We start from the raw sequence: 27,495 nt of genomic DNA, 5'->3' as shown, positions 1-27,495 counted from the left end.
GGGGAGCCGGCTGAACCTGCTCTTTGCACAGGTGGATTACCACAGGGGTGCTGTATTTATGGAGGAAACACAGAAGCTCTGTCTGTCCAAATTCTTGTGGCATTTCAGTAAACGTTAGGGGCCTCCCCCCCGTTCATTAAATACCAATTAACAAGTGTGGTCCGTCAGTGGAAAGGTGTGTGTGCAGAGAGTGACAGTTCCTCAGAGAACTGTCCAGATAACACTCTCTGAGAAGAGTTAAAGTTTACAGAGGCTTTTAATAGTACTTTGGATTCTATGTCCTTTAAATGGGTAAAAATAATGGGCTTTTTTGCAAGAGAGAAAATTTGAGTAGGGAATTAAGTAGGCTTTCTTCTGTATGCCGTACAAGTAGAGAGATTACCTGGTGGTTGTCTTCATTGCATTTTTGCAAGATTGTGAATTTTAGTTCAAAATAAAAGATATACATGAATTTTGTCTTCAAATTTTACTAGTCCAGAGTCCAGTGTTTTAGTATGCTTTCAGACACATACCATGCAGATAAGTATTGCAGTCTCAGTGTTTTTTGCCTGAAGTTTTCATTTACAAAGAATTAAATTTTGCCCACTCTTAGCAAATGCTGTTGAAGTCAGACAAGAGTGAGTTGTCTCAGTTGCTGCTGTCTACAGGCACTGATTTTCCATCCCAGGGCGAAGCCTTGTGTCACTGCTCCCTAGCACTTGTGTGGGTGTGACAAGTTTCATAAACCTGCATTCTTAAACTGCTGCYGTGCAACGTACAGCTTCAGGATCAGCAGAACATAGAGATGCAGAAACAGAAAAGCCCCACGGGCTTGTTCTACTGACAAAGTTTACTTTATTTAAAACAGAAAAGCCATGGGTCATTTATATTGTTGTGTGTTTTGAATTCATCATCTGGTGTTTATCAAAAAGCAAACCTGACTCGTTTTGGTGTGTTTGTTCTCTGTTCCTCAGGCTGCCTTCCAGGAGAATGTTGGGAGACAGGTATGGTGACTTCCCTGCATCTTCATTCGTGCCTCAGAGGTTACTATAAGCATGGAGTGCCCAAAATCAAAATTAGACACCGTGGCTTTGGAAAAATTGAGTAAAGGGATGTCGCAAAATAATTGTTTTCATTGTGAGCAGCAAGTTCTTATAGAATATTTTTGTGAGGTGTGAGTTTTATTTTAGTATTCCAGTTTGGGAAGAAAATGGGTTTACTGGTAATTTTCAGTCCTCCCGAAAAGAAAAATCAGCATGTAAGCTGGCCATTGTAAACCCTAGAAACTTACAGTGCTTTTAAAGCAAGAAATGTGCAGCTTTTTGGTTTTTTTTTTTTTTTGTTTGTTTGTTTGTTTTTTAAATTGACTTTCTAGTTTTCRATAGAAGCAGAACAACTGATTGTTGTGCAATCATTGCTGTAGCTGGTGGTAGCACAGTGAACAAGGCTTAACAATCTTCCACTCAATTTTTTGCGCTTGTCTATTGTACTATCTAGATATTTTGGGAAATCTGGTACTTTTKGAGGTACCCAAGTCCTTTGGTAAAATGTACTGTGGTAGGTTCCTGTGTAACTTAGCAATATTTAAGTAGTTACAATGCTCGAGACCAGTTTGATTTGCAAACTTAGAGGAGAAGCAAATAGGGTAAAGCCTTGGATTTACTGATTGCTCACCAGGAATTAATAAAGCTGAATKTACAACTAAGAGAGAAAGTGTGGGAGGAATGGTTCAGTTAGTGTATTCCTGTGACTGAGCAGGGCATGTGGGCATGCTTAAAGCAATTTTGTTATCAATAAGCYGCTCTTCAAGGRATCTTTTAAAATGCTGTCCCCTGAYTSCATTCCTGAAGACCTCTGTGTTCTGAGCAAGAATATTATTCCTTCAGAGCTCTGGCTATTAAGCAACCTGTTGATATCCAGTGTGTATTTCCAGACAGAAAGAAATAGGTTAATAGCAGGGAAAGGGTGCAAGAAGACTAGGAGGAAAAGGGTAGGGATTTTTGGTGACCTGACCCAGCTCGGTCTGTCATAAACAGATGCCAGGGGAACTCTTCCCTGGGTCTGCAGTTCCTGCCTTGGAGAGGTTGAGCATCACACAGCAGCTCAGCCTGATTCTACTGCATGAGGTGCTAAATGAAGTAAATAATACCTTACCCTGACTTAGCTCCAGGTGAGGGAGGGCTCCTGGGTGCTGCAGGTTTGGTTTTGCTTCCATGTAGCAAAAATTTAATGGGTTTTTTTAAAAATTTCTTAATCAGAGGAATAGAGTCCATGTTAGTTTACAACCAGAAAGGTTCTTTATGGGCTCTACTTGACCCACAACTCAAATGTGTCAGTAGAATGCATGATGATTTCAGCCTCTGTGTTGGCACATCAGCAGTGAAACAGTGAATTTCCACAGCATGGAGTAGCAGTCAGGCTCCAGTTGGTTCCTGCAGAAGGTCAGAAGTTTTACTTGCTGAACCATTCCTTGGTGCCTAGGAAAATGGTTACTTAATGAGTGGATCCACCCTCTGCAGTTTGCTCCCTGGATGTTGTGTGTCGAAGGAGACACCCTTTCTCTGAATTGGAAGGAGCTAAAATAAATTCTCCACCTAAGGTAATAATGCCGATACAAAATAGGAGGAGAAAAAGGTTGCCCTCACTTGTTGCCTGGTTCCTACCTGCTTCAGCTTTGCAATTCCACATGTTCCAAATCCAGAGCTTGTTTATGGCCAAAGAATGCCACTTACACTGTGTGTAGATGGAAGCTTTGAAAAATCTGAAGGTTTTTTTTAAGCATAAATCATGAGAAATGCACATACTTCTAATACTACCAACTTCTCTATTGGAGAAGTTTGAAGTATTCAGAGGGAATAGAAGCTGTTCCTGTGAACAGGTTCCTGTGAAGCCTGGCTGACCCACTGGCCATGACCTCTGTGCTCCTGAACTCAGGAATGCTGCTGTCTCACCAACAGGCTTGGTAGCACCATGACCTTTGTGAGATGGCATCGASCTGCCACACTCACAGCTGGGGAACAAATAGCAAGGTCCAGCTGGCAGCTAGAATTCAGATTGTTTGGCTGAGATTTTCCTTATGTAGTGTCCAGCTTTATATGTTCCATTGTGTGTCTTGCTGTTTGGTCTTAAATCACACAGATTTTTGTCCCAAGCAGTGTTTCATGAGGTTTTTGGACAGAGCATTCATTTTAACTTTGAGTTACCAGGGCTTGCARGTCATCCCTTGGATGAACCATAAAAACCTCCATCTCTCCTTGGTTCATTAAGGTTCCAGGCCTTGTTTTTTTGGAGCACTGGAATTATGCTTCCCAGAGCAAGACCTCAGCAGCAGCTGGCAGCTCCCACTGCTTCCAGGATAAACTGCTTTAGTGATTCAGGCTCAGATGGAGAGATACTTCCCACTAGTTTTGCATGGCTGGATCCTAATGTGGAAGGGATGAKTGAGCTGTAAACAAACAGACCTGCATCACATCCCAAACCTGTACTTCCAGGGAGCCTCGTTGTTTTAATACCCTCTGAGTGTCCCTTTTGGAAGTGAGTGCAGTGTCTGTCAGCTGGCACTTTTCCATTTGTTCTTCATGTTTGGCTCATGGATGYTGTGCTGTCTCTGCTGTTCCAAAGCAGCTAAACCAGCCAGAGCCAATCAAATTCTGAATATCTGAATTGTATTGCTTACATAGAGAAATGCAAATTTCTAAGTAGAAATGTCATCTTTAGCAAGGTAATTATTCTTCTAGAAACAAACTGATTTGAGCATTGGTGGCAGAAGTGGGATCCTTCAGTAGGATTCAGTGTTTCAGGCTTTGTTGGGAAACCAGTGTTTGTTTTAAAAACAAACCAACCCAATTTTTTAGTTCATTAATGAGTCATAGAATACATGCATAAGTAGAAACTCCCATGTRTTCTATACACGATGCATCTCTTACTGCCTAAATCTCTAATTTTTTATTTCATTAAACTCACCTTCTGCCTTCGCATAAACTGKAAACTTGTTTATGTTTATCTAAACCTCCTTCTGGAGGAATCATWTTTTTGGTACATACATAGTCATGCATTCACCAAATATGTATTTTGGTATGGCTGGGAGGTGTGAAGGGAGCTGTTGCATAGGTTACTCCTGCTGCTATTTACTTGGGCTGTTTGTCATTGACTCACAAGCAAAGTGAGGTATTTTRCTGTTTGTATATTCAACATCCTTTATGTCTCTAGTACAAGTGATTTTACTATAAATTAAATTGTATTTTTTCAGTGCTTGAGAGGGTAGCAGATTTGTTTTCAATCATGTTGCCTKTTTGAAATATATTTTACATTTAAAAATAATACTTTGTTTGTAGGGCACTTTTCCCCATGGCATCGACATTCTCACTGCAGCTGATTATTTTGCTGTTGGTAACAGAGTTAACTGTTACTTGACCATAAGGTAAGTTTTCCAATCATTAATTTTCCTAAACATGAGGAGTCTCTTGTACATAATGAAATACTTGTCTAATTGTCTCCCCTTACTGAACATTGTTTAATACTGATGGTTTTGAGTAAATCAAAACTGTGTTTTTATTTTTGCACCAAACCAATTGTCATATATGAGGCAGAGTGAAAATGTGCCCATGATGTCCTTAACTATGAGGAGGAAGAGACCAAAGTCCAGGTTTGCAGATGTCAAACTGTCTAAGCTGGTCAAGGCAGGACAGGATGAAGAGATTTACAGAGTTGGTAGTCAAAAGAGAGGCTGTTATGATGGCAGATAGACTCTGACGTGGGTAAAAAAATCAAGTCATACCCATTCAAAAGAAATAGTTTGCCCAAGTTGTTGAATTTGTGGTGTGTACTAGAGCTTTAACTCGAGTGCTTTTGCTTTGCATAGTCAGCTCAGTGAAACCTGACCACACTGTGCAGTAATGTTTGAAAAAACAAACTGATCACTGCAGTACAGTCTGCAAAGAGTGAATGGGAAATAGCCAGACTGGGTGGTGTGATTATAAACTAGGGGCTTGTCCTGGAATACAGGGTCAGCTCTGCAAACAGAGAGGTGCTGAAGACAGGGAAGTTTGAAGCTGAGCAGGGGTCACTGGATGGCCYAAAGGATCAGAATGTTGCACTTCCTGGAGAGGAAATGCAAAGAGGAAGGGCTGGTTCTGGCATGAGCTGTCCCAGACAGAGTCTGGCCTCGAGTCCAGCCTCCATCCAGAGCCAAGACAGACCAGCAGCCRTGGAGGGTGATTCAGACCCTTTTGAGACAGGGCAGGAAATTGCCCTGGGGGGCTGCTCAGAAGCCCAGCAGGTCAGAAAGGCTTGAGAGGTGGTGTCCTTGGGGAGCAGTAACAGCAAACAGGTACATGATGGTTCATGCTCCACTGCCAACTTTGTGACTTCCACTGTGAAATTTTTAAGGTGATTTGTACAGGAATCCTCTGTCTTCGCCTTAACTATTTTTTGATTAATCTGTCCACCTCCATATTACCCTTTTTTGTGCAGAATCATTTCAGTCTGCACATACCTTCACCTTTCACCAACTGTCAGTTCTGCTGAGGTCCCCACTCTCCTCCTACAGCCTTCCCAGAGCTCCCACCTATGGCAGATGGGGAAATGCAGGAGCTTGGCATTTCCATGCTGCTCTAGATCTCTATGGCATCCATGTAATTTTTGAAACTCTGGGTTTTTTTTGTACTAACAGAAAATTGAAAACATGCAAAAGTGACAAAGTAGGTTTTATTTTCTCTGTTCTATGATTCTGGCTTGGAGACTGATTATGTTCTTCTGACTTTTCAAGAACTGAATTGGTAATTTGATTTTTTCTAAAATGCACCTTTATTACTTCTTTCACTGTGATTCCCAGGGTTTTTGTAGGAGTGCTACTTACTCAGTGAAAATATTTTTATTGTAAATTTCTTTCTTTAAACTGTTCAACAGGAGGAATAAATTTGTAAATCTTTTATAAACAGYTGTATGCACTTAGAATCATGATTCTCTGAAACTGTGTTCAGTRTTATTAATCAAACTTTTGTAAAATATTTGCCATCTCACAAATTCTATTACTTTTAAAAAATAACACTGCTCTTCAAGCAGGCTGYCATTATTTGGGTCAATACTTAAGTTGCTTGGCTATTTCCTCATTTTTCGCTGAATAACATCAAAGAAAAAGGCACCCACGCATATATTTGGCCACTTAGAAAAAACATGTATCATGATAATGTGGTAGCAAGAACTGCTTGGTGTGCCTTGAGGTGCTGTATTGGTCTGTGGAGCTGGAAAAAGCTGCTTGAGGTTTGTATTCCAGATCTGGAAAAAGCTGCTTGAGGTTCATATTTCAGATCTTCAGCTGTCCTGCCCCCAGCCAGGTGAACAATCCCAGGACACTCTGCCAGTGCAGAGCTGTGTGAGCAGGAGGAGGGTCTGTGCTGGGAGGCTCCTTTGAGCAATAAGAGCAAAAAAAAAATGAAAGTATCAATTTCTACAGCTGAATTAGGTTCATAAATGATGATCTGTTCCTGTAGAGAGGCATTATCATGTGTATTTACACATATTTGTATGTGTGTATAAGTAGTTGTTTAGAGGCTTTAAAATCTAAATATTTTAATCCCCTTTTTTTTTTTTTTCACTGGGTGCCATTTTTTTGATGGTCTTTGGAGGATTCAGCTCAAATATGATAATATATTTGTAAGAATGGAAAGTAGAGGAAATCTATTATGTATGAACTGTCAGTAAAGAGATTATGTGATTCCAGGAGTTCTGAGCTTGGTATAAGCAGCGTTTAAGAAAAAGATTCTTAACCAAAGTAGAGTGGGGTACAAAAATCTAACCAGCACCATCACCAGGAAGTACAGAGCAGTATGCAAGGCTGCATGCATTAAATACTCAGTAGGGTACAAAAGATGAGGACTGTAGTTAAAAATAGTTATAAACTAAAATTAAAGGGATTTAGCTACACCTGTGACCCAAGAAATTGATTTTTAGCTGGGCATGGAAATTCAAGTTGAAATGGTTGGCAAGAAAGGTGGGTGCGAAAACTAGGACTCAAAAAAGCAATTACAAAGAATGGAGGAGAGCGCAAACATGACAGGGGAAGTGTGTCTGTTATATTCTCTTCCTCCAGAACAGGGAAAGGACCTAGAGAGACATGAATGTTATTTTTTCTCTGATGGCACCCATAGGAAGTTGAACCAAGTGTCAAATCCTCTCTGGGGCTCAGTAGGTTCACCCCAACCCTCAGTAGGGGCTCAGTGACCGAGCCCTGGGCTGTGGATTTAAGGATTCCCACTCTGATGAATTCCATAGATATCACTATGGGAATGTGTAGCAATATTTGGGTGTTCTCTTTGTTTTGGTTCTGGCTGAACACAGGTGTATTAATGGAACATTCTTATAGCTGCAAAGTTAATGACTCAAAAGATATGAAAAGGTGAAATTAAGGTAATACATGTGTCCCTTTGTGACCTTTTGACACAAATGGTCCTGTTAATTGTTGGGCTTCCCAAGGTGATTTAACACTCATCAGATGTACTGAAAAAACATTTCACTTCACTTGTGTTGACCTTGGCTTTCTGTAGTTGATGCTTCTGAAGATTGGAAGGCAAGTGGAGCTGGGAGGTAACTGCAGGTTCCTTAGGTAATTAATGCTGGTGTTCCCTTCCATCTCACGCCTGAACTTTACAGATTTAACAGCTTTTGTCACAATTAATATGTTTGATTTCTAAAAAGGACAAATTGAAAATCCATTTTCCATTTTGGACCATTGTATTTATGAAGATGTAGCACATTTCTGTGCACTTAATTTTCCTCTGTCTTGTAGTTGATATCACTGATGTGTTTTTCCAGATTGAAATAATTATTCAAGTTAATATACACATATAGATGTTCTGGAATGTAACAATGGGATTGAATGTCAAGTTTGTTGTATGTGTAGGAGGTTTTATAAACAATCTGAAATTTTTACAGAAGTGATTTTAAAGTTCTTTCGGTCATTGAAAATACTTCCCGTTCTGTCATTCAGCTGCATCTCCTTTGGAGAAGGCACATCTAAGTAATTTTTTGGTTGCTTTGAAACMAGAGGATTTAGATGTTTGGAGCAGGTTGTGGTAAAATACACACAGATATTGATTCTGTACTCTCTGGAATATATTTCCATATCTGTATCTGGGCTTGTTTTYTTTCAGTGTATATATTGCTGGCTTTCCTGAGTATACACAGCCAATGATTGATCATTTAGTTAAYATGAAGATTAACCACTGGGATGGGTAAGTTCATCAAATCTACTTRTTAATATCCAAGAATTGACTCTTCAGCATATTGCACCTTCATGCATTATTTTTGTGAATTTTACTTTCAYGTGGGTTTGCAGTAGCATTTGACTGAAGGAAACTGGGCAAGTAGTAGGTGACATCATTTGTACCTCCCAAGCAGATTGTCACTTACACAGGCTTATGAATTTTGTCTTTTGGCCATGACCTCAATCTGTTAATAGATTAATAAAACCCATTTATATGGTATATAGTGTATGTGAGAGGTAAACACTGTCACCATACAATTACCCTAATTAAAGCAGATTTCATGCATAGAGATGGTGCTTAGTCACATTCAGTGCTCATGAAGATGGAAACGTGTATGTGTCACACAAGTGAGATTGTATCAGGGCTGATTATGGTTTGCATCATGAGAAATCATCAGTTTGCTGCACTGTCCCTGCCAGTGCACAGAAYGAGCCCTCGGGTGTCACCAGCCCCACTGGTGTTTTTCCTTGTCTCTTGGAGCAGCAAGCTCTTTTCACTTCACTGAAAGCTGGCTGCAGGCTGGCTGCATGGGTGCCCTTTGGTTTTATTGGCTTTTTTTTACAGGGGGGAAGCAGAGGATGGACAGAGAATATTGTAATTTTGAATATTGCTGGGGTTTTGGTTGGGGACATGAGTCCCTCATGTTAATTTTTTAATGCATTGCTTCTACTCAACTGCTAACCCTCAAAAATGCTTTCTTACATCTGCAGTGTTATTCGAGAACTTTCAACCAAAGCTCTGCATAACATCACTCCCCGAGCCCCTGAGTACATGGCCAAYGTGGGTAGGTACCAGCTGAGCTCTGCTCAGCCAGGCTGAGCTTAACACAACAAATCTACAGAGACCTAAACATGCACCACAGCTTAATAAAAATTAAGACTTCTCCTGCAACTTACCACAGTGTAGTGACATTGATGGCTTTATCTGTTTTCAGATTTTATGAAAAATTATACATTGCTGTCAGGTAGGTTCTGAGCTGTGGGCTTTGGTTACCTGGCTGCACTGGACTCTGCTGATTCCTGGGTGAATAAATGGGTGCAGTTGTGTGGGAACAGCTCCAGCAGCTGCCCATCAAATTTTAGGTCTCGCTCTATCGAGAGTTCTTTGATACTGTGAAGGATGGGGGATCGTTTTGTCTTGTCCACTCTGAGAATTCCTTTCTGTSTGTGTGTGTAATCAGATGTTTCTTAGCATGAGCCCAGTTCCTTTGCTCAGCCCATTGCAGATCCTGAGCAGGTACTGGCAGCTTGTTTGAGTGGCTGAAAGCAGTGCCCACCCCTAGGAGAATCTGCAGGGACAGACCTTGCCTGGGCTCCTGTTGTGGTCCAGGAATGTGGCACTTACCATGGAAATAAGATTCTATGGCAAGAGAAGCCTCACTTCTCTGACTGCTCAGCCAGCTCAGTGCCCAATAGCAATGTTCTTTTATTTACTCCAGCTAGGGAGGTAACTRGGAGTACAAAATTGCTCAGTGTGGTTTGTCAGAATTTACTTCATTAAGATTTGTTTTTCATGAAGTCACCAGGGTATTTGACTTTACAGAAATGCTTTTCCACTGTTGTTTCTAGGCAGACAAAATTACATTTAAAATGATGATCTGTCACTATGCTTTGTTTAAAAAAAATTAATTATTTAATTTCTTTCAGTTTTGCCAAGACTTCTGCCTTTATCAGTGGGCTCAGATCTGCACACACGCCATGGGGCAATCCTTGCCTGTGCTGAGATCACCCATGCTCTGTGTAAACTGGCACAAGAGAATAATAGGTATTAATGCAAGATTATCTTGACTATAAATTTTCCTTTAATGTCGGGTCTATTAAAAGCTTCCTGAGTATAATTATGGAAATCTCCATCTCACTGAACTGTGTTTCCATTGAATTTTTGCTTGTTTTTATGAGTGATGCTGAGCTTTCACATTTTATCCAATGATTTTATCCAATGATTTAAATTCATTTGCTGCCTTACTTGGGGARTTGAAAGTGATCACTTAAGTATAGWTTAATTCCCCTTTCCCCAKAAGTGTGCTGTCTTCCTGGGYAGGGACAGTCTTKTGTCTTCAGGGTTGGAGAAAAACCTCSTGAGGCAGCTCATTGAGTGAGACTGATTCAATGCTACTGAATGCTGCTCCAGGTGAATATATCTATCTATATATTTACACACACATTTGCCGGCAGTGTCCATCAAAAAAATTTGTGTTCAAGAAAAAGAGACAGATCATTTTTAGTAGTAGGAAGTACTTGAAATAAATGAAAAAATTACAGAAGTGTTGGAGTCCAAAAATACAACTGAGCTGAGAAGGTTTGTCCGTGTGTTGGCAATTATAATGTTATTAGGAAGTGGCACTGATTTTTTTTTATAGTCCTCCTGGAATAATTTTCTATATGATAAGGAAAGAACTTCTGTTGTTACGTTTGCTGAACTATTTAAAATTAAATATTGCATATTTCTGTGGAGCATAATTTGAAAATCAAATGATKGGTTTTCTGTTTGAAAGTACAATGATGTTATGGAAGAAAAATTATTTACAACATGATTAGGAAACCTGTATTAAAATTKTTGTATGCTTTTACAGATCTGTAACACACTATTTCAATGAACAATCGTTGGAGGGACTCAAGCAAATTCACCAAGAGGTTTGTAGCCAGCATAAATCTCTTTTAACCTGGAATGCTGTATRGTTTTTAAACAGAAATTTACAATTAAGGCAGCTGCTCTCCACCTTCCTCAACCCCTTGCCAGAAGCAAACCATGTCACAAATGGGAGTTTGAACACACCCCCCAGACTGTGTGAAAGCTGGATGTCCTGGACCCTGYRTCTTACRCAGTGACTCTGAGATCTGTTCTACYTCTTRCTGAACCCCCAGCTCTGATGCTGGAAATCACATTTCTGAAATGCCTCAGGGCATTTGGTTCCTTTTCCATCTGTCTGTGCTCCCCCTTCATCCCACTGACTGGCCTTGGGGTGCCTGTGCTCCAGGTACACCTAGTGAACCCATTCCTTGTCCCTGCACCCATAATTTCCTGTTTGTATACCTCTAAAGTCATATTCTGCATTGCAATGGATACGTTGTGTGTATCTCTCCTGGTGCTAAATGAAACCTTATCCTGCAYGGAGCAGTTCCAAATGCTTCTGTGGAGATAACTTCCATTTTCAGTATCCCATGATGTTGGTTTTTTTCTTTCATTGTTTTTTTTTCCCTTCCTACCATGGAACAGACAGTGCACTGACCCTGAGGCTCCTGCTCATTTCTGCAGGGTCTGTGGTACCTTTAGTGCCAGCTCTGATGTGCTCTGGGGCTTCACCATTCACCCCCTGAAGTCCACAGGTGCCTGTTTAATTCTGGGCACAGGTCAGAGCTGCTGCCACAGGTTGAAAAAACCTTTGTCCTTCTTAAAGTTCTCGTGATGAAATGTCTGAAAGCTTGGTCAACACATCTCTGCTGTTACAGTGGCCTTAAGTTGTTATGGTACAGTTTCTGTTGTTATTCATAATTAATCTGCAAAATTGCCATAAGCTTTCAGTTTTAAATCATCTGAACTTTTTGGCTTTTATTATATAGAAATGTGGTAATTTCTGATTTTTTTTAGGATGGCTTGCTGTAACATTAAGAATGAAGTAAGATGTTTCAGTCATGTTTGAAGCTTTAAGTTTTTTCCCTGTTCCATCTGTAGCTACCAAAGTTATTTTCAGTGATCAGACAATGCAATCTGTCATCATTCTGAAAGGGGTAATGGTAGAAAGCAAATCTATTTTAAAAAGCCCAACTTGCTTCCAGGGTATTTGCAGGAGCAACTTGARTTTGGAATTTAGGAAATCAGTGCTTTATGAATATGTTATATTGACTTTTTTGAAAATAAAGTTCTAAAGGGTATAGAGAAGTTGTTTTAAGGAGGTTTTTCCAYTGAATTTTATTTTTAAAATTAACTAAAGGTTTGCACAAATCACGTGTATGGCATTACATGTGAGAGGGAGAAATGAAAACACTTGGAACAAACTCAATTAATATTGATGTGTTTTGCTTCTTTTCCCCCCCAGCTTTGCAGTCGTCAGTTGTACAGGTAAGAAGGACAAAAACCATAATTTTTAATATTGGAAAATATCAGTTAAAAGGAATTAAACCAGTAGGATCTGGGAAGGGAGGGTTTGTTTGTACAATTAAAGACACCCACCCCAGTCCCTCCCAGTCCCTCAGATCCCGGTGCTTTGTCTGCAGAGGGCTCAGAAGGGGCTGCAGTACTGCCCTTTAACTGATGAGACCRAAAACTATTTATTTATTTGTTTATTTAAAGGAGCTTCTATCTGAGTTCTAGAGTTCTTTTCTTAATCCTGTGTGACGAGCAGGACAGGAGCATTGCAAAAGATTCAGGGCAATTTTTCAACTCTTGCGACAAAGAAAATGTAAATGAGTTTTCACTAAGTTGTTTTTCATTTCCTATTTGTTGAGGCTTCCAGGAAATTAAGGGATATTACTTAATTAACTGTTAAGTAAATGTGAATTAAAACTGGTGTGTGACTTCAGAGTTCACTCCTAAATTTAAGGAAATCAAAGCATAATGACTTGTATTCCCTAGTAACTGTGTATACAAGTGAGGGTTTTTCCTCCTTTAATTGACAACATTTTTTGGTCATTTTAATTCACTTCTTCACATGTAACTTACCTGAAAACAGTAACCTCTAAATAGTTTTTTGTGTAATTATTGATTATATGTTAAAAAAAAATTACTGTAAGTTTTTTAATCTTGAAACTTTCTGAAAAAAATGATAAAATTTACTTCTTGAGGGTCATCCACAGTGATGTGAAATTTCCGGTCCCGGGTGAGCTTGTGCTGGCGGATGGGCTTAGCGCTGATACTGTATATTTGTGTCTTTGTGGGTGGCTCTCTTGGCTTCCATAAATTCTTTAATGTCAGGGTGGAGCTTGGGTGTAATTTGTTTTTGTCATAATGTGCACTTCTTGCACTTAATGGTATTTATAAGATGCCTAGAGAAATGTTTTCATTCTAGATAAGAGTTCTATTTCAACTCCCAGCAAGATTCACTGCTGTTTGCTCTCATACTTCACTGAGACAGAGATGTCTACTCTAATCCATGTTTTAAWATACCAGTATGCATAAAATATTTTACAATAGGACAAGAAAAATAAACTAGGTTATAAAAACAAACCAACAATTTGAGTGTTGCTGGGCAAGCATTTAGTGAAACAAGCCAAACTCGTTTCATGATGAGTAATTATTGCACATAATATTCCAAAGATTTCCATTTGAGAAATTGCTACTGGGAATTTTCAGAGTTACCAACATCTTGTRGAAATGTTGAAAACCTGTGTGTTTTATTTGTGTTTCAGGTTTTTAAACTGTATTAACAAAGAGCATCTGGCCACATGTCTCAACTTTTGTTAGATATTTTGCTTTCACTACAGGCCATAAACAGACTTATTGGGGACTGAATGGATTTTAAATGCTTTGATCAAGCTGTTTTAAGGAATGTTTTGGCCCATGAAAAAGGGAAAATGAAGTAAAGTGTAAAAACGCTGGGGTTTTAAAAATATTTTTTTTAAAAAGTTGTAATTTATAAATTTTAAGCTGGAAAATGGGTCATGAGTTTCTTCATTGTCTAATGCTTAGGATTCTGTTGAATCTATAAGGAACTCATGTCAGACAAGATGAAACCAAAGTGCTGTGATGGAGACATTCATAGAGCTGCCCAKAGGGCTGCTCAGCCATCTTTGTTTACAGTTCTTGTGCCATCTTTAACCTGATTTTGAAAAGTGACCATGAATTACCCTTTACACAGAACACAGTCCTGTTTTGAGTTATCCTGCAGTCAGTCTCACTTTTGAATATGCTTGAAGCACTCAAATTTATTTATGTTAATTGTAGAAAATCCTATCATCTACCATATTAATATTTTTTTTAAAAAAATACAAGTATCTTTCTGTCCTCCTGCAGAAATCCTTTCTGGGTTTACCCTAGTGCACTGCAAAAGGAGCCAACAAGTCCAGGCACATCAGTGTGTATTTCCTGCCATTAGCCTTGCTCCTGACACATCTGATGCACTGGTTTGTCTGGAGGAGCTGGTTGGGTTGAGCATTTGTGTGTGCACTTCCAGCCATGGCTTGCGCAGGAGCCTGGGTTTCTGTGTGGGGGTTCCAGCAAGGCGTATGCAAACCATGCCCTGTAGAGCATCTGCCTCTTSTGCCTGTTTTTGAGCTSTACAGGTTATAAAGTTACCAAAACTTTGTGTATAAAAACTGAAGATGAAAACTTGTGGTATCTTTGCCTTTAGCTCTGTTACCTGGGTTAGGAGGTCACGCCATGGGTTTGTAGTCAGCCTGATTTCCTTTCTGCTTCCTCTGCACCATTATAGCTACTTTGTCTTTTCTTTGTAGCAGATCTAAATCTCTCATGCATCTCAAACCTTGTACTCATTCTCGATACTCTTTCTCCCAAGTAACAWGTGATAGGTGATTTTGTGTTCATCACCACAAGAAACACATCAGAAAAAGGAGAGAARTSAATKGCTCMGGGTACTTCAGRCCCTCCTGAGGTRAAGRTGTGCTCCTCAAGRATGGTCTCACCAGCTCACACCTCAGCCCAGTTCCTCTGTCTGAACACGAGCCTGGCCAGTAACAGCACTGGGAAAAGAARGKGTGAACYGRGCAGAAAGTGGGGAKGGAAAGAAGCACCCKGGAAWKGCAGGGYCTCTTTTGGGAAATGGCAGGGAAAGAGAAAATGGACTTAAGTTACACCAGGGAAGGTTTAAATTGRATATTGGAGAAAATATTTCACTTGAAGGTTTGTCAAGCCCTCCTACAGGCTGCCACCATCCCTGGAGGGATTTAAAAGAYGCGTGGATGTGGCTCCTGAGGATTCAGGTGGGCTTGGCAGTGCTGGGCCAGGGGTTGGACTCAGTGATCTTAAAGGCCTTTTTCAACCTAAACAATTCTACAATTCGATAATATGACAAGTCTTTGTGAGAGCAGTATTTTAATAGTAGTTGTGTTAAGATACTCCAAAAAATACGAGGTTCTTCTGCTGAACAGATGTTCAGAATTGTTTTCAGCTTCCACGTAGCCAGTTGTGAGTCTGTTRCCATAGGTCTGAGTGCCCAGAGGTGGTGACAAGCTCAAGCATGGACATGGCAMCACTGTTCTTCCTGCAGGTGGTTGCAGTGCTCTGTGTTCGTGCAGCTGTTGTGTTTATGGCCCTTGAGGGTTCCATGGGGCTGTGTGTGTCGGGACGCTGCCCCTCAGCAGTGACTCCCACCCACGCTGGGCCATGCGGTGCCCGTGATGTGCTGCAAACCCAGCCCTGCTCTCAGCTCATCCCTGCATCCTCTGGCTGTGTTGCACATCAGCCGTGTTGTTGCCTTGAAAGGCCAGTTTTTAATAATGACACAGACACGGTTAAGGGGATAAAAAGGGTTTTACCTTGGTATTCGGGATCCCAGGTGCACAACTTGATGGCAGAATGCACCCCCGTGTACAGCACGGGTACAAGTTTTATAGGTTTCAGGAATTAGCATATCTGTCTAGGATTCCCCAATAAGAAACTTAACAAATGCAGTAATGTTCCCCTATTCTAATGAATCCCCCCAAGATGAGGCCAGAGCCCAGTTTACACAAGATGTTCTAGAGAGAAGGCTTCACCCAAGGCTGAGCTCGGGTTTAAGATAGCACAGGGCACACTGAGCCCTTCCTCAGGATGTTTGGTCTCTCTGCCCAGCAGAACTCCTAAACTAAGCTGGAATATCAGGCTCCAGGAATCACAATCATGTGGACTAAGGGGTACAGAGGAATGCATAGAGGGTACAGCAAGTGTAAAAGGAAAAGCAAAATCATCAGGCATCAGTGTCAGCCAAGCAGATTTAGGAGCTCAAACAGCAGCCGCTGTCAGCTGAACTGGCACCTCCCGAGTTTCGGCTGCTSCAGCGCAGCAGGGGAGCCCGCAGGTGCTGACAGGTGCTGGGCAAAAGAGAAACTTGTCTCATTTCAAAGACCTTTAAGGTTGTAACTAATCTTGATGGTTTCAGGGCAAATGTGTTTTCTTGGCATTCATCAACCTAAAGGAGTTTTTTAGGCATACGAGCTTAATCAGCAAATAATTCCAGCCTCGTGATTAAGCTCATCTTAACAGTTCTCCCAAGTTCAAATGGTTTTRTGCATCCAGTGTGTGGATGGCTCTGAGAGATCGTGCTGCACTGTCCTCCAAAGAGTGACAAGGTGAAATTCTTCTGTACAAAATGAAGTCACTGGGAAAACTTCTTCCGCAGAGCCAGGATTTCACCTCTAGCATCCTGGTGTTAGACTACAACGTAGCCTGAAACGAGGTGTTTCTCATGTTAATATAGTTTATTCTGTGTATCTTGAAGGGCTGGCCGTAAAAGCTTTCTTAATCTGTTCAGCTATGCTCAGGGGTTTCTCTTTTTCCCCCTCTCTGTACCCTCTCATAAAGCCATCCTGTACCTCCAAAACCTGGGAAATATGTAACCTGCACCTTTTAAAATTGCTCACTGCTGTTTGGAACAAAGAGTTCCCAAGGAAAATGCTTGGTTGTTATTCATATGGAGGTGAGATATGTGCTCTCAGCTTCCTAGAAATCCAGTATTTTCAACTGAACCTCTTCAGCTATTCCAATACTTTGAGCTTCAGATTTGGATGTCTATGAAAACTTAGATGTTTTTCAATTCTAAACAGCTTCRGTTACTGTTATTTTTATTATCTTAAAGAGGAATTCTGGCTTCCTCACWAAGAGTTGGCTTAAAATAATTAAAAAAAATAAATCTACAGAAGTACTTTGAACTTCTTTATGCCCTGAGAACAGCACTGTCACYGGTTCTGATTCAAGCCAATGTAATTATGAAATAGATACTGTCAGTCTTAGGTCAGTAATGTTAATTCATCAGTTCTGCAAGGGATTATGTATTTTATTTTCCACACATAAGTTGTGACTCATCCCAGGAGGTTTCTAGAAGAGAAGCATTGGTGTGGAACTGCACATAGGAAGGAATGCTTAGGAGCTTGTGGAGCCTGGGCAGTGCATCAGTCAATTTGCAAATTGAATTAATAATTAAAGCTTGAAACAGGTACTCTAATAATGTGATGCAACTTGTGGATGTGTCTTTGGAATAAAAGGGAAAGAATACTGACTGTACAGCAAAATTCARAATCTGTGAATTAGGTAGATCCGTATCTTTTTAATTTGGTGAAATACTGTGGAGCAAGATAAAGTTAATAGAAAGATGCACAGCATGTTTGACAAACTAAGCACTGACTGAGGAAAGATCTTGGATTATGATAGAATTCTTGGTTCTTAAAAGTGAAATGTGCATGAGCTGTAGAAAGGGGRAAAAAAATTAGCTGTATTGGTGGACATACTGTGTGTCTGGGCAAGAACCAACTTGGGGAGCTTTGCAGAGGAGCACTCACAGGTTGTGGTGCCGCCCAAGACGTGTTTGATTGGAGTTTGTGTGCTAYGAGGAAGTGTTGCTATGCAAATCCCTGTCACCTTTCTGCATTCTTCATGGGGACAACAATGCTCAGAAAGGCTCTAAACTCTGGAATTAAATGGAGTCGGTGAAATGCTAGAGGAAGGGATAGCACTTAAATTATAAACATCAGCACAGCTTGAAGTGGCCTGACTTCCTTCTTGGCAGTGTGAGGAAGTGGAGAGGAGCAGCCTTTGTGACTCAGTTCTTGCTTTGTAGTTGGAACAGAATAGTCCATGTCTGAATCCCTGCATCAGCAGACTGTTGCACACCAAACACATTTGCTAGATGATTATTCTATACTCATTTGCAGTAAGGCAACAGACAAAAGGTGAGGAATGAGTGAAGGCAAAATAAAAGGGAAAAGAAATGTGGAAGAGGAAGCAAGGCTTCCCACATCAGTCGCCTGTTTTTGCCGCTGTCTCGACTCCTTGCRTCACTTTTTTGTTTTCTGATTTAAATTTTTTAGAAGCTGGAGAGCAGACAGCATGGCAGGAAGGTGGAGTAGACAATACACTGACCTTATCAGCATGAGGATGTGGAATTTGTGTTCGCTTCCTACAGTGATAAACTGACCCAGGGGTTATTAAATCAAGMCTAATGTGTATTGATTGTCAAAAGCAAAAATTTCTCAATTAAAGGAAGTGCTGATCTATGGCAAATGAAAATATTGTGGAGCTGGCATCTCTGCATTTGGAGAAACACCAATGAAACTGTTGAGCAGTCAGAAACCGAGAGCATATTACAGGAGTGATCTCCTTGTGTGGAATGGAAAGACTTGTTTAAAATGTTCAGGCTTTTGAAGCTCATACAAAGGGATAAATTGGAGAACAAAGTTCTAAGAGTTGTTAGGATTGCTAAGCTGGCCTTCTGAGCACAGCTACTAATTTTATTGTGGAGAAGGAGGAGGAGAGGAGGGAAGAAAATGTTTAAAATAAACAAAAAACAACAAGCAAATAAACAAAAAAGCCTTTGTTGTTTCTCCCCTTGCTGGGAGTTTCTGCCAGAGCATGGGTATGCAAATGGGTGATTAAGGGTTTGGCACACCTCRGGGAGGAAATATTCCAGCAGAAGTGAAGGGAGGCAATAAGGAGACAAGGGAGGAAATATCCAAAGGAAGGGGAGGTAAAAGGTTCACAAAATGGAACAATTAAGCCACAGAGGTTGACACTGAGCAGAGCACCTCAGGCACTGCCTTGRGAATGGATATCCCTACAAGCAGCAGACAGTGCTCAGTGGAGTGAAGTCTCTGCTCAGAKCCAGGAGAAGCCAAAGAATGGAAACAGGCCCTGCCATTCCAGGGTGCTTCTTTCCCTCCCCACTTTCTGCCCAGTTCACACTTTCTTTTCCCAGTGCTGTTACTGGCCAGGCTCGTGTTCAGACAGAGGAACTGGACTGAGGTGTGAGCTGGTGAGCCCATCCTTGAGGAGCACACCTTTACCTCAGGAGTGTCTGGAGTACCCGGAGCCATTCATTGCTCTCCCTTTTCTGATGTGTTTCTTGTGGTGATGAACACAAAATCACCTAAGAAGGAGCTTGAACAGGAGAGGAGAAGGGTGATAAACYTCACCAGGAGAGGAAACCAGTTAACATATGTGAAAATGGGAACTGGGAAGGAAAGTTTCCACTCAGTCTTGCRGAGATGGTGATTTTTAAAAAAAATTGCACGTAGTTCTTTTTCACTTGTAGAAAACAGAAGCTGGTAGAGAGTATGACTGAAAAGTCCTCTGGCCAGTCTCATGGGTTTGGAATGTTTCTGAAGCAAGTGAGAAGAAAAGCAGAATGAACGTGACAGTCTTTTTATTATTCACATTAATAATCAGGAAAACTGGGAGTGCATTTTTGCAAGAAGAAAGCAAAATATTCAGGAGAGGTTTGTATTAATCATGCTGATGTCAAGAAAAGTTGATTTAAAAAGAAGTAGGGTTGGTCAAATACCCAACTGCAGGTATTTTGGTCTCTGCTTTCATTCTGAAATGGTTTTGAGAGGCTTTTTGCCTCACTGTAGGCTGCACACTCAGGTTGTCTGTGGTGGATTGTTCTCTGAAGGCTGTTTCTGCTTTGCAGGGGTTTAGGTGGAGAACTGATGAGACCGGCTGGTAAGTACCCAGCAGGAGAGCTGCCCCAAGGGATTTCCAGTTCATTTTGAATATGTTGTGTTAAATGTATAAGTGAAGTATGCACAGTAATTAAAAAAACACAAACTTTGAGACCAATCGTAAGTTGGGTGCACCAGGACATGGGACACCAATACAGTTGGAATAACTGCAAGAGCTGGAGATGGTTCTGGGGTCTGTGTCACATCATGTCCTTCTGTTGCACACAGTGAAGTTTTTTCTGGGTTGAACTGTCTTCCTTCAGTGATATACTCAGATTCCTCTCCAGAAGAGAGATGATCTGCACATTTAGACAGATGCCATAGGGGAAATAGTGATTTTCTTGTAACATGTGTGTGCACAAAAGTGAAACMTGAAGACCAGATAAACAACAGGCTGTGGAAAGTGTGGCATCACAGAAAAGGTGGATTTTGAAGATGGTTATATACAGAACCACTGTAAAAAGGAAGGGTATTGCAGGAAAATATAGTCTGAGTGGATGAAGAATTATTGCCAACTTGGTTTCCTATTGTGGGTCAAATGAAGGAATCATTTCAATTTGCAGAGCAGATTGAAAATGTGAAGCCATCCTGACCTCGTGAGAGTACTGAGAGCAAGGGAATTCAAATGAGATTACAGCTGTAAGACATGAAAATGCAGGCTGAAAGAAGTTTTTTTTGTAATACGCTTTAGCTTTTAGGTTGCTGAATATTTCATGGTTTTGGAGAAGTACTGATGGCAGTATTTTGGCATGATACAACTGTGTAGGTGGAATAAGAGAAGAATGGAAAATGTTCCACAAATTGCCTGCATGTCTAATGAAGATGATGGTCTCAACCACAAGAGAGCACAAAGAATCTCAGAGAACTRAGGAGGAACCCCCAGAGACTGGGGTTTCGTCACATTGTACTTATGTACTTATCCTTGTCTGTGAATAAATATTGGTTCAGAGAAGCTGAGTATTGAGAGGAGTTTGTGTGACATTGCTGTAGTGAGGAGTGAGTTCAAGAGTAGATTTGGAGCCCAGTGAGTTGATAATAAATGGAAGATGACAAGCTGTGWGCAGAGCTCAAAGGAAGAGTCAAAAATCAAATTGTGGGACAAGAGGAAAACAAAACAGTGCCATTATTTTAAATAGCACTTTTTCTGCCAGACAGGGAGATGGATCTGTACCCATCTGGTTTAGTTCAACGGAACCCTAGGAACTGAAAGATCATGTTATTCCCCAGWGTACAATACAGACAATCTGTTGTACAGAAAATTTGCAGTATTTACTGTGTTCATCTTCATTCCCTGAAAAACTCTCGAAGCATTTAAAAAAATACAATTCTTGAAGTGGGTTTGTAAGCTTAAAATTATTTAAGTTTTTAGGTTAAAAAAAATAAGGACTTATTATTAAAATGATGTTCTCATGAATTTCAAGTATCAAAGGGAATAAAGCCTCATCCAGTTTCATAGCTCCCGGCTCTGTGCAGTGAACAAATGCCACTCCTTGGAGGTTCAAAAACAATGTGAATAAGAAGTAGGGAAACCTGTCATCTATATTTGAATAATTTTTTTGAATAGTTTTGTGGCTGTAGCATTATCCTTGTCTCCGTTGGTTTACTATCACTGATGCTACACTGCCATTTYCAGACTGTATAGAGAAACAAAAGTGGCTGACATGTATGTGCACACCTGGAATGGCAGAGGGGGAAAACATCCCACCAAACACAGGATTTGCATGAATGATGGGACTAACTCATGTCAGGGGACAGTTACTGCATCATAGTGATTTTTGTACAAGTGTAATTTCTGTTTTTAATTTCCTGTATTTTGAACATCTATTTGCAAACATTTTTCAGTTTAAAATTAAAGCTGATATAACTATGTTGTTGTATCTTCAAAATTGCTACAATTTTTCTTTCTTTGGGAGGGTATTTATCTTGTTATCAATCTTATTTTCTTACAGTCTGCACTTTAATTGAAAAGTTGTCGCTATCAAAAATGCCATTTAAAGGAGATCCAATAATCGGTATGTCCTATTTTAAATAASATTCCACGATTGTGGTAACTACTCATTAAACTGAAGTATTAACAAATCATGTTTTTCCAAGAAGCAAGATTAATGGGGTTGGGTGACCTAACACATAAAAAATACCAAGAAGATATACAAATACTGCAGCAGATGCTGATGATATTTGAAGATTTGGGTTTTAGCTGTTAAGTAGACAACAAATAGAAAGTGCAGTTTTCAGCATCACAGGCATGGAGTGTTCACTTTGGAATCTTGGAGTCTGAGAATCACAACCTTGTTTGATTTGGAAAACCAAGGACATAGGTTGGCCTGTATAATTGCTGGTCTATTAAAAAAAAATGGAGAATGCTGAAGTTCAGAAAGTAAGAAAAGTTAAAGTTGTTTATGTTCCTTGCTATTCCAGGTGGTTGGCAGTGGCTAATAAATGACAGTCTAAGACATCTCACTCTTGTTTCCAGTGGTGCACGACAGCATATAAAGGTACAATAATTTCTCCTCCTTCATGTGGTCACATTAAATACAGAATTAAAAATACTTTTGCTTTTCTTTGGTGAATTATTTTCCATGGAATCTTAGTGGTTCTTGAATCTTACCTTGGATGGGTAAGAAGGGGTATTTACAGAAGTGTATTTTGGATTCCTCAGGATTCCAGTGGATATTTTTGATTAGTATTTGAGCAGTTATCCCAAAGGTTGTTCGTGTCTGTACATCTGGACAGGATGAGGAGTCGCTGGTGGTGCTGGAAGCTACTCCCTGGTGGCTCTGTGGTTCCATTTAGAGGGTGTTTTGCTTCTGTTTTGGTGTACCTGTAGTGTGTGTGGTTTCAGAGAACTTTTGTGAGAATTTAAAATTCTCTGGATGATGTCCACAGGTACGAAGGGTTTTTGGTAAATCTTCCAAGCGTTGGTGTGAGTTACCAGAGATATTCAGGACAATGAGCTTCAATTTTCCATTAAACTCTGTTGCAAATCCTTTTACTGTGCTCTCAAACTGCTYTGATTCTGAGTATTAAATCCATTGATGGATATGTCTTGTGCTGTTTTATTTACATCATCTTAACACCTCCAGTTATTTGCCTTAGTTTTCCCAAGAAATCCCATGGCAGTTGGATCTYGTACTCTTAAAGGCTTTGCTGAATTATAAAGGCAATTTCTGTCTGCCCTGTTTGAGCTTACAGACAATCTGAATTTAACATTCTGTGTTCCTTGTGTTACATTTTAATAATAAGATAAAAAGGCATTRCAAGTATCTCGAAGCTTTTAAAGTTGTCCTTGGGAGACAGAGGAGACTGGAGTGTACCCAAWTCACTGAAGAAAATGAAAAGATGAAATTTGAATTCTTAGGATATTCTTTTGGCATTAACAATTTATTCAGGGTCAGTATGTCTTATAACTGGAGCTTCTAAACCAAAAGCTCAGAAGAATTAATTACAGTCTGTAGAGAATTCTGACTTACTTGGTAAACATCAGTTAATGCTGAGTAAAGTATGTGTAGTAAATGTCAATTGTCCCTTATTTCTGTATTTTTTTAAAGAGAAATAATTTTAAGGGCAATGAAAGAGAAATAATTTTAAGGGCAATGAAAGAGAAATAATTTTAAGGGCAGTTTTAAGGTGTTGAAAAGAAGTCTTTTTTTTTCCCGATATACAGCATTCTCTTCCAGTGTAAATTCATACATTTAAGGTGAAAAACATTTAATTTAGAAAGTTAGTTTAATTTAGAAGGATGTGAGCAACCTGGTCTGGTCCCAGGCATCCCTGCCTGTGGYAGAGGTTGGATAAGATGGCCTTTAAAGGTCCCTGATCTACAGCAAGTAGACCATTCTGCATATTTTGCTACTATCATGCCTGTGGTAGTTAGAATATTGTTTAGGTGAGTGCTGGTTTTCCTTCAAGCCCTTGATTTTGCATAGAGTGTGAGGTGTCTTTGAGGGCAGAATGAATCAGCTGGGCAGGATTTCTGTGTTACATTTAAAATTTCTTGTACCTGGAGACCATGAGTATTAATAAGTATTGTTGCTATTAAMATGAAGTGAATAATATGTAGCTTTTGTAGGCTCTTAAATGTATTRTAATTTTGGGTAACATTATATTATTAGCTGGAAAGTATAATTCAGCTGTAACTTTATTGAGAAAACCTGTTACATTCTTTTTGAAATAGCAGCTGAGTTATTTTGTGTTCTGTATCAGTGACTGAAACCACTCTAAAAATTAGGAGACTCAGGTATAGAATACCTTTGGTTCCCTTTTCAAACCCGTTAAGATCAGGACAGAAGGCCTGTGATACATAATGTTTGGGCTTTTTTGTTTATAATCTTCAGTCCATGTTTTTTCTGTGTCTCCTTTCTGTAGCTCCCTGGGGAAATAGGGTTTGTTTCTTGTCAATCTGGCTTCAATGTATGGAAGATGAAACAAAGACTTGTGTGTTTGGTAATGCTGTGTCATCCTGGAGGTCTTTTATCTGAATTTAAAATGCTACATGACTGTCACTGTTTTAGATGCTAACTTAGCTTACTGGTCTTATTGAACAAATTAAAACTAAAGTCTGGTTTTTTTGGTTTTTTTTTATGTAAGTTTCCTTACTAAACCAGGATCGGGAAGAAATAATAAGAAAGTAAATGCCAGTTTCTGAAAAGAGGTTTTTTTGCTTTTTTTTCAATCCACTTTCTTTCTCCTTAAAAATTCCAAGAGCAGTTACCATAAAGTATGAGCTGAATCCATGTGTCTCTGTCCCTCATGCAGGAGTCTGCAGTGTCTGCTCTGGCTGCGCTGTGCAATGAATTTTACATCAACGAGAGGGGAGAAGCTGATCCAGCTCTGCAGGGTAAGAATGATTCACGTTTAAAATAGAGGCACAAAATACTGGGCTGGACCTAACTTGCACTTTATAGGTATTACATAGAATGGGGAGGGACATCACTAGTTTTAAAGGAACTTTAAATTCTTTAGGACAAAATAACTGACAAGGTTGTCTGGAAAATGACAACTGAAAGTCTAGGAAATGTCTTAGGGATAAGCTTTAGATTTGGAGGTGAATACAGGTATTACCATAATGAATACTGGCCAGATTTATGTTGCTTTTCTATTCCAAAGATTATGGTTTTGTGGCACATCCTAAATTTTAACAAAGTGAGTCTTTTTCACATCTTATTTTGGTAAGCTCTGCCTGAGATCATGGCTGATTTACAGAAGAATCRTGAAGGAATGAGAAATGGATAGAAAAGGACACCCAGAGTTCTTGTAAATGTGTATGTGAAAGCTCATGTGTTTGTATTTGGATCAGCAGCACAGGAGGAGGCCTAAACTTCTCCTAGGGGCGTATGAATCAGCAGATTTTTTTATACTGCTTTTCTTACACCTGTCTTTGTTTCAAGTATCAGATTGTATCATGTCCATCAGAGACAGACTGCTGGATTGTACAGATAAATATTTCAAGAGTAACAACATTTATGTTCTTGTTCTTCTAAATATGACAATGAATTTACATAAACTTAATAAAACAGTTATTTCTTTTCCYATTTTTTGCCATTATTAAATCAGATATCAGAATACCTTATCATTTATTTCTATTACAGTTGTTCCCAGAATCAACTTGATATCAATCACATATTACATGCAGTCCATGCCCGAAAGAAGTTAGGGCTGAACTGTAAAAGCAACCTATCTTCATTTTAAAGTCTTTTATATAAATCTCTGTGTTTTGGTAAAAAAAAATAATAAAGTCAAAAACCCCAAATCCCCAGGTCACCCTTTCCTTCCTGGAGTTTGGCCCTGCCTGCTGGATTTGTTGTGGGCARCATGGGAAGGTGTGATATAGTACTGAGGCAGATAAAAACCCCGCAACCTCAGGAAAGGGTCCTGTCTAAAACCAGAACAGGCTGGGCAGGGGGAGGCAATGCTGAGTCCAAGCAAACAAGCTAAAAATGAGTTAAGAAATTGATAGGTCAGATTTTATGTAAGGATGAAGTTTCAGGTTGCTGTAAAAGTGGACTGGAAAACTCAGCCAGGTGCCCAAGTCAGGAAGGAGAAGGAATATTCTGGAAGTACAGGCAGTAGATGGCTGCAGCTGTTGTTGCTGTACTCTTTTAGATCCCTCTGAAGCCTAATTGTATTTTAGGTTAACTTCTCATCTGTTTTGTGCTTGAAGGAACCATGGCAATGTGGCTGTGATGGTCTAGGGACACAATTAAGTCAAATTTGTAGACAGAGAAAATTTTTCATCAGACTTTCTGAAAYGGATTTGTGAGTTGAGAGTTCTGTTCCAGAAAACCCTGTGGTCAGCTCTGTCTTGAGTACACTTTTATTTGGCCTTGAGTGCTCTGGACCCTCCTCCACACATGATTACAGAAGTGCCATTACATATGCAAGCATCTTTTAAAATAAAAAAAAGGATCATTTTATCTCTGTACCTATAAAACTTACATATTTCATGCCTGTCTGTTGTGGGATTGAAATCCACTGGTACCCATCCTCCCCACTGTCTGATGGATGCAGGTATGTGTGGAAGCTGCAGTTCAGAAAACATTCAGCAACAGTGCAGGTGCCTTAGATAAGTGAATTAAAGCAGGTCTAGACATGATCAAGGAGATTAGGGAAAAAAAACCAAACCCCTTTTGGTAAAATCTAACCAGTGTATCACTGTAGCTTGATGATTAAAATGGTAACATAAATCAAAGGTACTTTAGCAATTTGACATTCTGAATCTGCCCTTATAGGGCTGCAGTTTTATTGAACCACTACTTTTGTTTGTTTTGACCTTCTCTTAGTTTTATTTTTTTCTGTCTTAATGTGTTTTGRTTTTGTTTTGCTGACTCTCTCTTTTAATATTCTTTCAGGATGGGTTGTGTGGAATTATTATTGTAGACACTTCATAGTCCCTGTTGGTTTATGAAGCTGAAGGCTCTTAGAAGAATATTAACATTTGCATTACACTTTCCACCATAATTACTAAGTGGTTATAAGTAAAGAGCTGCCTGTTTGCTAGTTGCCATGTCATTTGGCTAAAATGTCAATCTTAAATTTGCATCARTCAAAGTGGAGACTGTCACAGCCTCACTGTTTAAGATCTTCTTGCTGTCACAGCAAACACTGCATCTTCCTATGGCCTCAGGACTATCTTACACGCCAGTGGTTTGGAAAGTTGTAAATTATAGATGTACTTATCTGAAGGTATAGCTCACCTCTGGACAGGGAGTTGGGTCCCTGATGTGAGAGACGAGCTGGGGCCTGTTCATTGCACTGGGGTTTAAAAGAAACAGTCASGAATTATGATGAATGGGGAGTTTCTTATGGCAACTCTTCTTTCTTCCTCTAGCAAATATTGCTCAATCATTTAAACCTTAGATTACAGTAAGCAATGGCACAATTATGTAATCTTGCCAGGATCTCTGGTTCTTTTTCTTTGAGGATTAAAAAATATCTCTCCAGTAAAGCGATCAATAAGACCACCCTGCTCATTTCTGAATCAGAGCTGTCTTTATTGCAGCTGTCTTGGAGAAGCTTTTCTGGAGCATCTTGTTTTTCTCTGCATCTAACAGAAGAGTTTAATGTGAAAAATCGGGTAAAGGAAGTATTGTTTGTAAGTCTGAGATAAAGACTGCAGCAGAAATTGTACCTATTTCTGACCTTTTATTTTTTTTTTTTTTTTTTTTTTT

General features: G+C 39.7%; 1 protein-coding gene across 1 annotated transcript in view; it reads left to right on the top strand.

Annotated features, from left to right (window-relative positions):
• The window catches only part of TBCD (tubulin folding cofactor D), a 117,662-nt gene that overhangs the window by 61,014 nt on the left and 29,153 nt on the right, over window positions 1–27,495 (top strand). The window contains exons 19-29 of the mRNA XM_057374085.1: window positions 954–983; window positions 4,314–4,399; window positions 8,130–8,210; window positions 8,954–9,027; window positions 9,890–10,007; window positions 10,816–10,876; window positions 12,280–12,302; window positions 19,798–19,829; window positions 21,778–21,840; window positions 22,247–22,323; window positions 24,584–24,665. Coding sequence (XP_057230068.1) covers window positions 954–983; window positions 4,314–4,399; window positions 8,130–8,210; window positions 8,954–9,027; window positions 9,890–10,007; window positions 10,816–10,876; window positions 12,280–12,302; window positions 19,798–19,829; window positions 21,778–21,840; window positions 22,247–22,323; window positions 24,584–24,665 — 727 coding nt within the window. The remainder of the gene's footprint in view (window positions 1–953; window positions 984–4,313; window positions 4,400–8,129; window positions 8,211–8,953; window positions 9,028–9,889; window positions 10,008–10,815; window positions 10,877–12,279; window positions 12,303–19,797; window positions 19,830–21,777; window positions 21,841–22,246; window positions 22,324–24,583; window positions 24,666–27,495) is intronic.

The sequence above is a fragment of the Malurus melanocephalus genome, unplaced genomic scaffold (assembly GCF_030028575.1).
Source record: "Malurus melanocephalus ecotype Western Australia unplaced genomic scaffold, MMel_1.1 scaffold_215, whole genome shotgun sequence".
Lineage (NCBI taxonomy): Eukaryota > Metazoa > Chordata > Aves > Passeriformes > Maluridae > Malurus > Malurus melanocephalus.
The sequence above is the reverse complement of the archived record's forward strand: the minus strand, read 5'-3'. Positions and strand labels throughout refer to the sequence as shown.